This window comes from Macrotis lagotis, chromosome 2, assembly GCF_037893015.1.
Source record: "Macrotis lagotis isolate mMagLag1 chromosome 2, bilby.v1.9.chrom.fasta, whole genome shotgun sequence".
NCBI lineage: Eukaryota > Metazoa > Chordata > Mammalia > Peramelemorphia > Peramelidae > Macrotis > Macrotis lagotis.
Window position 1 is genome coordinate 243,460,249 of NC_133659.1, and position 12,978 is coordinate 243,473,226.

Genomic DNA, 12,978 nt, shown 5'->3' on the forward strand with positions numbered 1-12,978 from the left:
TAGTTTTTTTTCTGCATGTAAATGTCATTTTCCATAGGGAAAAATGGATTGTCTTTGATCACTGAAATACTGAGAGGAACTGCATCCAACATAGTTGATCCATTCCACAATAATGCTGTTGATGTGTACAGTTTTCTCCTGCTTCTGCTCACTTCACTTACTTCATTCATGTAGGTCTTGTCAGACTCTTGTAAAGATTTCTTATATGGGGCGGCTAGGTGGCTCAGTGGATAAACCACTGGCCCTGGAGTCAGGAGTACCTGGGTTCAAATCCGGTCTCAGACACTTAATAATTACCCAGCTGTGTGGCCTTGGGCAAGCCATTTAACCCCATTTGCCTTGCAAAAACTTAAAAAAAAAAAAGATTTCTTAGAGAACAGTAGCACTCCATAACATTCATATACCATGACTTATTCAACCATTTCCCAATTGATGAACATCCCCTCAATTTCCAGTACTTTGCCACTACAAAATCTCTTTGAGATTTAGACCTAGTAGAGGTACTGCTGGATCAAAGTATCCCAGTTTTATTGCTCTGAGCACAATTTCAAATTGCTCTCCAGAATGGTTAGATCAGTTCACAGTCCTACCAACAATGCATTAGTGTCCCTGTTTCCCATATCCTCTCCATTATTGATCATTTTCCTTTTTTTATGTCATCCTAACTAATCTGATAGGTGTGAGGTGGTACTTCAGAGTTGTTTTAATTTGCATTTCTCTAATCTTATCATCCGAAAACTACCTGTTCATACCTATTTCTCTATGGTTAATTTTTCCAGTTAGAGCTGATAATCAAGATACATAAGGATTGATACAAATATATAAGAGCAAAAGCCATCCCTGTAAAAGATAAAATGGTCAAAGTATATTAACAGGCAGTTATTGAAAGAAGAAATGCAAATCACAAACAACTGTATAGATATAGCCACAGATAATTAATACTATCAGTCTCTACCAAGTTAGTTTTATGCACAGTGCATTAATTTGCCTGTTTTCCCCAAACTCCTCTAATATCTGTCATTTTCTTTTTTCTTTAGCTTTTCCAGGCTAATGGTTGTGAGTAGAACTTAAATTTGCTTTAAATTACAGTTTTCTAATTATTAGTGATTTGTGACATTTTTTCTTATAATTATTGATAGTTTGTATTTGTTCCTTACAGAACTGCATGTTCTTGTCCTTAAAACTAATGATCTTTTCTAGTAACCAATTTAAATGTAATAGGAAACATTAGAAGCTTTACCTACTAAATAGTACTGGAAGTTTCCAAATGGAAAGATAGTCACATTAATGCATTGTTGGTGGAGCTGTATTAGCACAACTACATTGTAAATAATTTGTAATTATGCAATTAAAGGAGCTAAAATGTTTATATCCTTTGATTCAGAGATTCCACTGCTAGGTATATGCTCCAGGGAAGTTATTGATTAAAAAGGCCCCATATACACCAAAATATTGTAGCAGCATGTTTTGTGATAGGAAAAAGTGTAAAATATTCCATATACTCTATTCCCATTGATTGGGGAATGACTAAACAAAGTGTGGTCCATTAATGTAATGATTCCATTAAATTACCGCTGAATGTTATTGTCTTGAAAAATGACAAATAGGAATAGAGAGAAACATGAAAAGACTTAAATGAACTAATGCAAAATGAAATATGTAGTGCTAAGAAAACAACAAACTTGACTATAATAATATATAAGTAGAAAAAATAACCAACCACAAAACAATTAAAAATGAATGTTATAAAATTCCAAAGAATAAATTTTATCTTAAAAAAGAGATATGAGAAGGCATCTTTCCTTAATTACTTTGTAGATGGGGAAGGGGATGAGTTGTGTTTGTGTGGAACATTGCATGTACTGTCAGATTTTTTTTTAATGTATTGATTGCTATTGCAGATAAAAAGAAAATCTTCCTCTATTTTTCTTTGAAAAATAATTTGTTACCTAGATTATTTGCTGGGAGAGAGAAAGAAAAAATTTTATCAATGTAAAAACAAAAATAGAAAGAAATTTGATTTTTAAATAGCTCAATCTACTTAGAACTATTTACTTTATTAAATGAATTATTTTTTTTAAGGTTTTTTTGCAAGGCAGATGTGGTTAAGTGGCTTGCTCAAGGCCCCACAGCTAGGTAATTAATTAAGTGTCTGAGGTCAAATTTGAACTCAGGTACTCCTGACTCCAGGGCTAGTGTTCTATCCACTGGGCCACCTAGCCGCCCCAACCCATAAATGACTTATTGAAAAAAAAATTTTTCTTGTAAATTTTTTTTATTTTTTTGCTTTCTTCTGATTTAATTTGTAACTTTTAAATTATAAGCTAAAAATTTTCCCCCATTGCTTTTTCCTCATATATTCTCATTGTACTCATTTCGTTATGTATTGCTTTGGCAGTTTTGATTTGTAATGTTCTTATTATATATAGTATTATTTAGTATAATTTTTACTTACTTTGATCTTTACTCTTAATTATTCATTAGATCATTTTTAATTTCCATCTAAGCTAGTTTCTTTGATTTTATACCTTTTGTTGATAACTTTTAGTACATTATCATTTATAAAATGTCATTTGTAATTTATGCCTTTCTGAATTTTAACCTAATGTTAACTAAGATTGTGGGGGAAAGCTTTCATTTCTTATTTAGTCTTTCTTTACATCCAGTTTCTCCAGCACTTCAGGGATTTGTAACTTTTTAATTTCTCTTCACAAAATAACCAAAAAATTTCTCTTCACAAAATAACCACCTTTCTTCCTACAAACAATGCCACTTGAATCATTAATCTTTTTGATTGAATTATCATATTCCATTAATAGTGTTAAAATTTCTCAAGTTGTATTAATCCTAATATTTTTTGCAGCTTAGCTTTCTTTTATAAACACTTGGTATTCATTCAATCCACTTCATTCCTTTAAAAAGTATAATTTCTTTATTTCAGTGATTTTGTTTTCTCATTTAGAACAGAATCTGTAGCTAATTTTTTAGTCATTCAGAAGTATAGTAAATTTGAATCTGCATTTATATTCATTCTTTTTGTTCCTGTTATATATAAAATTTCCTTTAGGCAAATTACTTTATGATTTTTAACTCATTTATTTTGCTGACATTTATTCTTTCCTGATATTTAACTTATAAAATGCTAAATGGATTTTCTGTTTTTTACTATAATTTTGAAAAACTTGAACCTCCCCTTATTCCATTTGTGAGAGATTGAGTTGCTTTTATTCCTTCATCTGTAATGCCCATCATCAAAGATTCTTTTTCCTTCGACTTTCCTCTTTCTTATTCCTCCCTAACAAAATAGGTATTCAAAACACTACCAGTATTTTAATTTTCCTTCTATAGAATTTACATTAGATTCATATTATTGTAAACTTTTTCTTTGTGATGATTTTCCTCCTACAAAAGTGGGCTCTTAAATTACTATCTTTTTTGTCTTTGAAAAGTTGTTTGTTTTTATAGGGCAACTACTTTGGGCTTGGGCAAAAGATCCTATTAAATTGGAATTGATGTTTTTGAAATATTATTTGCCTATAAAATATTTTTCTTTTATTAAAATTATAAATTTGAATGGCTGAATGAAAAAGCATTTATTAAATACTTAACTAGTTGTAAAGACTGTACTTAGTACAGGGATTACACACACAAAAAAGTGGGGATAGTTTGTCGTCTTATTCATTATAAATCATATCTCTTTCTGATTTTTGACTAAACTGTTTAGTGCTGCCAAGGTCTTTGGTGTCAAGAATTTTCTTTTTTGCTGTCTTCTATAGCATGAGTTGCTGAGGAGGGCAGACCTGCAAAAACAGTTGGTCAGGTCATACCAGCAAGATGGCATAGTATGACATAACTTTGTCAAAAAAAACTTAGTTCAAATACATTCTCAGAAATTTTCTAGCTGAGTGTCACTAGGAAATGACTTACTTCTTGCTCATCTGTATAATGGAAATAATAGTAGTACCTACCTTCAAGTGGTCTTGTGAGGATAAAATGAGATAATATTTGCAAAGTGTTCTGCAAACCTTCAAGTTCTATGTAGGTTTTGTCTCATCCTTTCTTTCCCTCCTCTTTTCCTCTTTCCCTTCCCTTCTCTTCCCTTTTCACTTTCTATTTTTTCATTCTTTGAATTGTGTTTTATTGTTTCTTGATGACTTATGACAGAACTAGCCTCCATTTTGCAATTTTAATTTTTAAAGAATTATTTTCTTCATTGAGCTTTTTTTAACCAACATTTCCTTTTAGTCTATTCTATTTTCTTTTTTATGTTTTTGCAAGGCAAATGGAGTTAAGTGGCTTGCCCAAGGCCACACAGCTAGGTAATTAAGTGTCTGAGACCAGATTTGAACCCAGTACTCCTGACTCGAGGGCCAGCACTTTTTCCACTATGCCACCTAGCCACCCCTAGTCTATTCTATTTTTTAAGGAGTTATCTTCAGTGCTTTTTGTTGCTTCTTTTACCATTTGCTCTATTCTGTTTTTTAAACTGTTATTTTCTTCAGTATTTATTTTGTGCCTCCTTTGTCTTTTTGCCTTTTTTCATGATTTTTTTTGTATCACTCTCTTTTTCCAGTTTTTCTGATGCCTCTGTTATTTGATTTTTAGAATCCATTTTGAAATCTTCCAAGAATTCTTTTGGACCAATTCACATTTTTTTTCTTTGAGGCTTTCCCTCTAGCATCTTCTCTGTCACCATAGTAACTTTCTTTTTTTTTTTTTCTTTTTTTATTAAAGATATTATTTGAGTTTTACAATTTTCTCCCAATCTTGCTTCCCTCCCCCCTCCCCCACCCCACAGATAGCACTCCATCAGTCTTTACTTTGTTTCCATGTTGTACCTTGCTCCAAATTGGGTGTGATGAGAGAGAAATCATATCCTTAAAGAGAACAGAATTCTCAGAGGTAACCAGATCAGACAGTAAGATATCTGTTTTTTTTTTTTCCAAATTAAAGGGAATAGTCCCTGTACTTTGTTCAAACTCCACAGCTCCTTATCTGTATACAGATGGCACTCTCCTTTGCAGACAGCCCAAACTTGTTCCCAATTGTTGCGCTGATGGAATGAGCAAGTCCCTCAAGGTTGAACATCACTCCCATGTTGCTGTTAGGGTGTACAGTGTTTTTCTGGTTCTGCTCATCTCACTCAGCATCAGTTCATGCAAATCCCTCCAGGTTTCCCTGAAATCCTGTCCCTCCTGCTTTCTAATAGAACAATAGTTTTCCATGACATACATATACCACAGTTTGCTAAGCCATTCCCCAATTGAAGGACATTTACTTGATTTCCAATTCTTTGCCACCACAAACACGGCTGCTATAAATATTTTTTGTACAAGTAATGTTTTTACCCTTTTTCCTCATCTCTTCAGGGTATAGACCCAGTAGTGGTATTGCTGGGTCAAAGGGTATGCACATTTTTGTTGCCCTTTGGGCATAGTTCCAAATAGCTCTCCAGAAGGGTTGGATGAGTTCACAGCTCCACCAACAGTGTAATAGTGTCCCAGATTTCCCACATCCCTTCCAACAATGATCATTATCCTTCCTGGTCATACTGACCAATCTGAGAGGTGTGAAGTAGTACCTCAGAGAAGCTTTAATTTGCATTTCTCTAATAATTAATGATTTAGAGCATTTTTTCATATGGCTATGGATTGCTTTGATCTCCTCATCTGTAAATTGCCTTTGCATATCCTTTGACCATTTGTCAATTGGGGAATGGCTTTTTGTTTTAAAAATATGACTCAGTTCTCTGTATATTTTAGACATGAGTCCTTTGTCAGAATTATTAATTGTAAAAATTGTTTCCCAATTTAGTACTTTTCTTTTTGATCTTGATTACATTGGTTTTATCTGTGCAAAAGCTTTTTAATTTAATGTAATCGAAATCATCTAATTGGTTTTTAGTGATGTTCTTCAACTCTTTCTTAGTCATAAACTGTTACCCTTTCCATAGATCTGACAGGTAGACTAGTCCTTGATCTTCTAATTTGCTTATAGTATCTTTTTATGTCTGTGTCCTGTAACCATTTGGATCTTATCTTGGTAAAGGGTGTGAGGTGTTGGTCTAATCTAAGTTTCTTCCATACTAACTTCCAATTATCCCAGCAGTTTTTATCAAAGAGGGAGTTTTTATCCCAGTGGCCGGACTCTTTGGGTTTATCAAACAGCAGATTACTATAATCCTCTCCTGCTTTTACACCTAGTCTATTCCACTGGTCCACCACTCTATCTCTTAGCCAGTACCAAACAGTTTTGATGACTGATGCTTTATAATATAATTTTAGATTGGGTAGTGCTAAGCCACCTTTTTTTTGCATTTTTTTTCATTAAGCTCCTGGCAATTCTTGACTTTTTATTTCTCCATATGAATTTACTTACAATTTTTTCTAACTCATTAAAGTAATTTTTTTGGAATTTTGATTGGTAGGGCACTAAACAGATAGTTTAGTTTTGGTAGAATTGTCATTTTTATTATATTAGCTCTCCCTATCCATGAGCAGTTGATATTTGCCCAGTTATTTAAATCTGATTTAATTTGTATGAGAAGTGTTTTATAATTGTTTTCAAAAAGATTCTGAGTCTGTCTTGGCAAATAGACTCCCAAATATTTTACACTGTCTGAGGTTACTTTGAATGGGATTTCTCTTTATAGCTCTTCCTGCTGTTTCTTGCTAGACATATATAGAAAAGTTGAGGATTTATGGGGGTTTATTTTATAACCTGCAACTTTGCTAAAATTGCTAATTGTTTCCAGTAGTTTTTTAGATGATTTCTTGGGATTCTCTAGGTAGATCATCATGTCATCTGTGAAGAGTGAGAGTTTTGTCTGTTCCTTCCCAATTCTAATTCCTTCAATTTCTTTTTCCTCTCTAATTGCTGATGCTAACATTTCTAATACAATATTGAATAGTAGTGGTGATAATGGACACCCTTGTTTGACCCCGATCTTATTGGGAATGCCATAGTAACTTTCTATGGTCAAGTTTTTTTTTGATGGCTCATTTTTTTAGACTATTTTTTTTTTTTGCAAGGCAAATGGGTTTAAGTGGCTTGCCCAAGGCCACACAGCTAGGTGATTATTAAGTGTCTGAGGTTGGATTTGAACTCAGGTACTCCTGATTCCAGGGCCGGTGTTCTATCCACTGCACCACCTAGCCACCCCTCAGACTATTTCTTTTAACTTTATGTTAAATTTAGCTTTTGCTCTGGTGGTGGACACTGTTTCAAGTTTCAGATTTTTTTTTTGTGCAGCTGTTTTCAAAGTTAATTCTAGGAATCTGTACATTTTCTTTTTAATTGATATTTTATTTTTTCCAAATACATGTTATGAAAGTTTTTCAACATTCATATGCATTTGTATATTTTTAAGTTACATAATTTCCTTCCACCCTTCCTTCCCCCCCAGCAGTAAACAATCAGGTGAATATTGTACATACACATTTGTATTAAACATGTTTATAGATTAGTCATTTTCAGTATGAGGAATTAGGACTAAAGGAAAGAAGTGCATAAGAGAAATTTTTAAAAAAAGTGAATGTAGTGTTCATCAGATTTTGAAGGGTTTTTTGTTTTTTCTTCCTCTGGATGGGGATAGCATTATCCATAAGCCGATCTTATAGGATTGTTAAGGTGATGTGTTCGTTTCTTAAAAATTATATAAATATTTTGTTTTCTAATTGCATACAATGGTAGTATCTACCAATCTTTTTTTTTGCAAGGTTTTGAATTTTACAATTTTTTTCTCCCTCCCTTCATTCCCTGCTCCCTCCAACAGAAGGCATTCTAATACTTTATATTTGCTTCCACAATACATAGAGATCTAGATTGAATGTGTTGAGAGATGAAAGAGGTCCAAAGAAAAAATGAAAACATTAGAGATAGCAAAATTATGTAATACATACAACAGCTTTAAAATTTGGAGATAATAATCTTTAGTCTTCATTTATACTCCACAGTTCCCTCTCTGGATACAGATGGTATTCTCTAAGGGTAATGTATTCTAAGGAGGATATGTTTACTACTTTCCTGGCTTATTCTCTGTTCTGTGAGAAACCACATTCTTTTCTGCCTTGGAACTGTGACTAGGGTCTTCATTCCCCTGTGAAGCTGCAAGCTCTGTTGTGCTAGTGCTCCTAGATCCACATATGGATAATGTGACAGAGTTCTGTATCCAGTACCAACAGAGGAACTGACTAGTTAGTGGTCTGACCCCTTCCTTACTTTAGACTGAGGGTTCCAAAAGCTGCTGATGACTCTACTGGATTAGTCACCCCTGAGGCTAGCTGCTTGTTTTTCTGAAGTCTGGCCTGAACTCTGGTGCAATAGACATTTTCTTGTTGACCTTTTAAGTTATCTTAGGGTGGAAAATTGTTTCACCCCGTTATTCTATGGATTCTGCTTTTCTGGAATTCATTTTGAAGGGCAATTGGGCAAATCTCTTCTCTTCATTGTCTTGGTTCCTCCCAGGAGTTACATTTCTTAGGGAGCCTTATAACTCTTTAGTTGACTTTAGTTGACTCTCTGCTTTTTTCTCCGTGTGTGTTTGTGTTTGTGTGTGTGTGTGTGTGTGTGTGTGTGTGTGTGTGTTTGAATTGTGGCTTCCTTCCTTGATTTCACCCTTCCAATTTTCAGGTGAACAGTTTTATTTCTCAGTAAATCTGGTTTTTTATTTTTCACAGATATTTCCAAGTAGATTTACATTATCTTTTTATCTTCACTAATTTCATTCTTCAGTTTCAGAAGTATAATTATTTTGCATTATTGATGTTTCTGCTGCATTATTGTGGGTAGTTTTGCTGTAATTTATTAATTTTTTTATGTTTTACTGCAGGTTGCTTCAATCCTGGTGTAGCTTTTCTTTGCTTTATTTGATCCATTTTCTTTTTTAAGAAATTATTTTCTTTGAATTTTTTTTGGTAACTCACATTTTTTGTATTGATATTTCTGTTGCTGTTTTTGAGGAGGATGTGGGTTCTCTTATGCCATCTCATTCTACTATTTTTATTTAGATTATGTTTATATTGTAATTATATGTTCTCACTAGTTTTAATCCCTTCTTGAGGCAGGTATTAATTTCTTAATTTATCTTTGGCTCTTCCCTAGTGCCTATTAAAATTCATTGCATATATGTAGTATATTTGTTGAATTTGTTATTTTTTTGCTTGAACAGAATTGTCTTCACATGGTTAAATCTTTGTGACAATAGCATAAAATTTAACTCTTCCATCTCTGTTCTCAAATAGATTTCACGAGGCACAGGAAGAGTTGGTTGAATTTCAAGAAGGAAGCAGAGAATTAGAAGCAGAATTGGAAGCCCAACTAGTACAGGCTGAACAAAGAAATAGAGATTTACAAGCTGATAACCAAAGATTGAAATATGAAGTGGAATCATTAAAGGTATCAGATCAACTTTATATCATTATTTAAATTTTTGTTTTAGTGAGAAACATAACATATTGTGCTTACTGGCTTTTAAAACAGATCTCTGATTAGTAAATGAAAACAGATGAATTTATTGCATTTATTTATTTATTTAGTAAGGGACACGTGGGTGGTACAGTAGATAGAGCTCCCAGCCTGAATTTAGGAAGACCCAAGTTCATACATGTTACTAGCATTGTGACCCTGGGCAAGTCACTTAATCCTGTATGTCTCAGTTTTCTTATCTGAAAAATGAACTGGAGAAGGAATTGACAAAACCACTCCTTTATTTTTGCCAAGAAAATTCAAGAAGAAATGGGGTCACAATTGAACAACAGCAAAATTTATTTAGCACCTTAATAGATATTTGTAATGTGCAAAGCTTTATGCAAGGATACTACTTGTATTATCCTATCTTATTAAGATAGAAAGTAAGGAAGAACTAAAGTTAAAGATAAGAGGAAAGGAAAAAGACTACTCTTAAGCAATGGAAAAACTATAGTTGTAGAGAGTTCTATTCATTAACATAGTGCAGGCTAAGTCTGTGACTTAGTAGTTGAAGCTTAGACGGTTGTTTGGTCACAGAACCACAGAGGCTGGAAGGGCCTCTGATCTAACCTCCTTGTTTTACAGATGTGGAAACTTAAACTCAGAGAGAGTTTTAATGATTTGTCCAAGGTTACATAGTAAGTGACATATGCAAGAGTTGAACCTAGATCTTCCTAACTCCAAGCCTAGGATACTTATCTTCACTGCCTCCATTATAAAGCATGGGGAAAGAAACTGAAAATTGATTTTTAAAATAATTTTTCCACCATGGGATTATGAAGGATTTTTTTTTTTTATGTTTTTGCAAGGCAAATGGGGTTAAGTGGCTTGCCCAAGGCCACACAGCTAGGTAATTATTAAGTGTCTGAGACCAGATTTGAATCCAGGTACTCCTGACTCCAAGGCCAGTGCTTTATCCACTATGCCACCTAGCCGCCCCTATGAAGATTTTTGTATTATGTTTTTAAGGGGAAACAGTTTATTGGATAAATGGCTCCTCTTGGAATCAAGAGGAGCTGGACCCATTCTTGTTTCTGAGATACATTACTAGCTCTTTGAGTAGGGACAGTGCCTCTAGGCAGCTTTCTAAAATTTAAATTATAGATAAGGTTGGCTGAGAATATTCTTACTTTGAGTTCTTGATACTAATGAAATCTTAGACCTGAACTTAAACTAAAACAGTTTGAATACTTTAGAAATGCAATTTTTTATTTTGGAGGTAGTTATTAATTTCCTAGTTATACTTTTAAGTCTTTTTTGATATTTAAAAGCTATTTGATTATATAAGTATTCTTGAGAAAGTAGTTCTATCATTTCCCCCCTTTACTTAAAAGTACTTAAACTTGTATTCATGTTCTGAGAGTTTTGTTTTGAAGGAAATTTCATTTATTTAGTGGTGGTCTTTTTTTTTATTTACCATAGACTAAAGCTAAACTCATATTTAGATTCAACTATAGATTGAATCCATATGAACTTTTACATTAGTCCTCTATAGTTGCTGTCATTTAGGAGGATGTTAATGTCTAAGTTTTTAAGCAGTGGACTCACAGTACTTGACTTGGACTCTTTTAAGAGCTCATTATCAGGCTTCCTTTTTGGGTGAGTGTCAGGACATTTGGTGGCAATGTCAGTGGTTCTGATTAACTTGGTTACATATATACAGTTGGAAGTTGCATTTAAATTTTTGTGAATCAGTACATTCAAAAATATATGTATATATATATATATATATGATTCTACTTTTAAATATTGAAAAAGTAACCTCTACCATATTCTCAAAATGTGTTCAAATTTAATTTTTTCTCAATCAGGCTTTTATGAAAACTAAGTTCCTTTGACATAGTACTAGCCCCTACACTTACTCTTACTTTTAGGAGAAACTAGAACATCAGTATGCACAGAGTTATAAGCAGGTCTCTGTTTTGGAAGATGATCTGAGTCAGACACGAGCCATTAAAGAACAATTACATAAGTATGTAAGAGAACTGGAGCAGGCCAATGATGACCTGGAAAGAGCAAAAAGGTGGGTAATATACATTTTAATTTTTTCACCCAAATATGGATATTATAGATATAATCTTTATCTATGGTCCTTTTTTTTTTACTATCTAGAAGGGAGTTACAGTATTTGCTCATTTAACCGACTCAACTACAGTAATCTTTGTGTTGCAAAAAGAAAGAAAGAAAAACAATTTAAATAGTATATGCAATTGCTTTTTCGAATTATGAATATATTTCTTTCTGAGCAGCTAACACCTAGGTTTGACTGATTCAGCCCCAGACTCTGGGGTACATTTATGTAGGCTTAACTGATGCAATAGTTTGGCATCTCCAGCCTCTCTTCATTTTTATGCTGACACAATTATAGTTAAGTTTCCTGACTCCCTTCCCTTTTCATTCTTCATTCTTTTTAGGCAATTCAGAGAATATCCTCATTTCAGTGGTCTATACTATACTGTCTTACTGTACTCTACTACTTTATCTACTGTTTGTTATGGGACAGTCTCTTAATGCCTTGTCCGTGCTTGGCTTGTTTTGTAGAAGTTTGAGTCCTGAGTGACTGAGCTTTTGATTGCCATGTGTATCCTAATAATACCAATGTTTGTCCTTTGTTCTTGAAGAAGACTACGACATCAGGAAGGTGATGCTGTGACAAAGCATATGAATTGGATTTGGGGGGTGGGGCTCTGTGCTAAGTCACCAGCCTCACTTTTTTCTCCAGAGCCATCTGGGTCCAGTGATCACATATAAATCAGGATGACTGAAGATGGCCCTGGATATGAGGCAATCAGGGTTAAGTGGCATGCCCAAGGTCATACAACTAGTGAGTGGCAAGTATCTGAGGCTGGATTTGGATTTCCATCCTCCTGACTCCAAGACCAGTGTACTATCTACTGTACCACATAATTGCCCTTGCATATTCTGTTGGGCTGCCTATGGAACTAGGAGCAACATGGTTCATATACCTATGCTGTTACATGATGGTATCTGTTCTTCTCCTTTAATAGCTAGCTATCCCTATGCCAAGGTGTCATAGGAACAACTCCCTCTCCTCTAGAATAGTTATGAGATGTGGACTCGGAATCTGCTATTATCTTAATGATTCATAGTTCCCATACACTTCATAGTGAATGCATGCATATCTATGTAATGAGTGTGATTCTAGGATTTCCTTCATCATATCCATAATCAGTCTTCATTTTATTTAATTTTGTAAAGCTTCTGGGGACAGTTTTAGTAGACTTTTCTAGCATTCAAGTCATTCTTTTTGACTTTTTTGTCCTTTTTTTCCTTCATAGAGTAGCAGAAAAAGGAGACAGTTATGTAGTGGTGTTAGAATCCTCTTAATACCTTTTGGTTTTATATCACTTGAAATTTCCAGTGTGTCTCTCTTTCCTCTTCTTCTTAGAATTGAAGAACTAATTTCTTTTTTTTAAGAGTTTTTTTTTTGCAAGGCAAACGGGGTTAAGTGGCTTGTCCAAGGCCACACAGCTAGGTAATTATTAAGTG

At 33.8% G+C, this 12,978-nt stretch overlaps 1 protein-coding gene across 5 annotated transcripts in view; it reads left to right on the forward strand.

The window, feature by feature from the left end:
- Positions 1-12,978, forward strand: part of NDEL1 (nudE neurodevelopment protein 1 like 1) — an 88,081-nt gene that overhangs the window by 43,176 nt on the left and 31,927 nt on the right. For all 5 annotated transcript variants that reach the window (XR_012476068.1, XM_074225588.1, XM_074225585.1 and 2 more), the window contains 2 exons: positions 9,243-9,396; positions 11,343-11,491. Coding sequence is in view for 4 of the 5 variants with exons in the window: in XM_074225588.1 (XP_074081689.1) it covers positions 9,243-9,396; positions 11,343-11,491 (303 nt within the window). In the remaining variant the exon portion in view is untranslated. The remainder of the gene's footprint in view (positions 1-9,242; positions 9,397-11,342; positions 11,492-12,978) is intronic.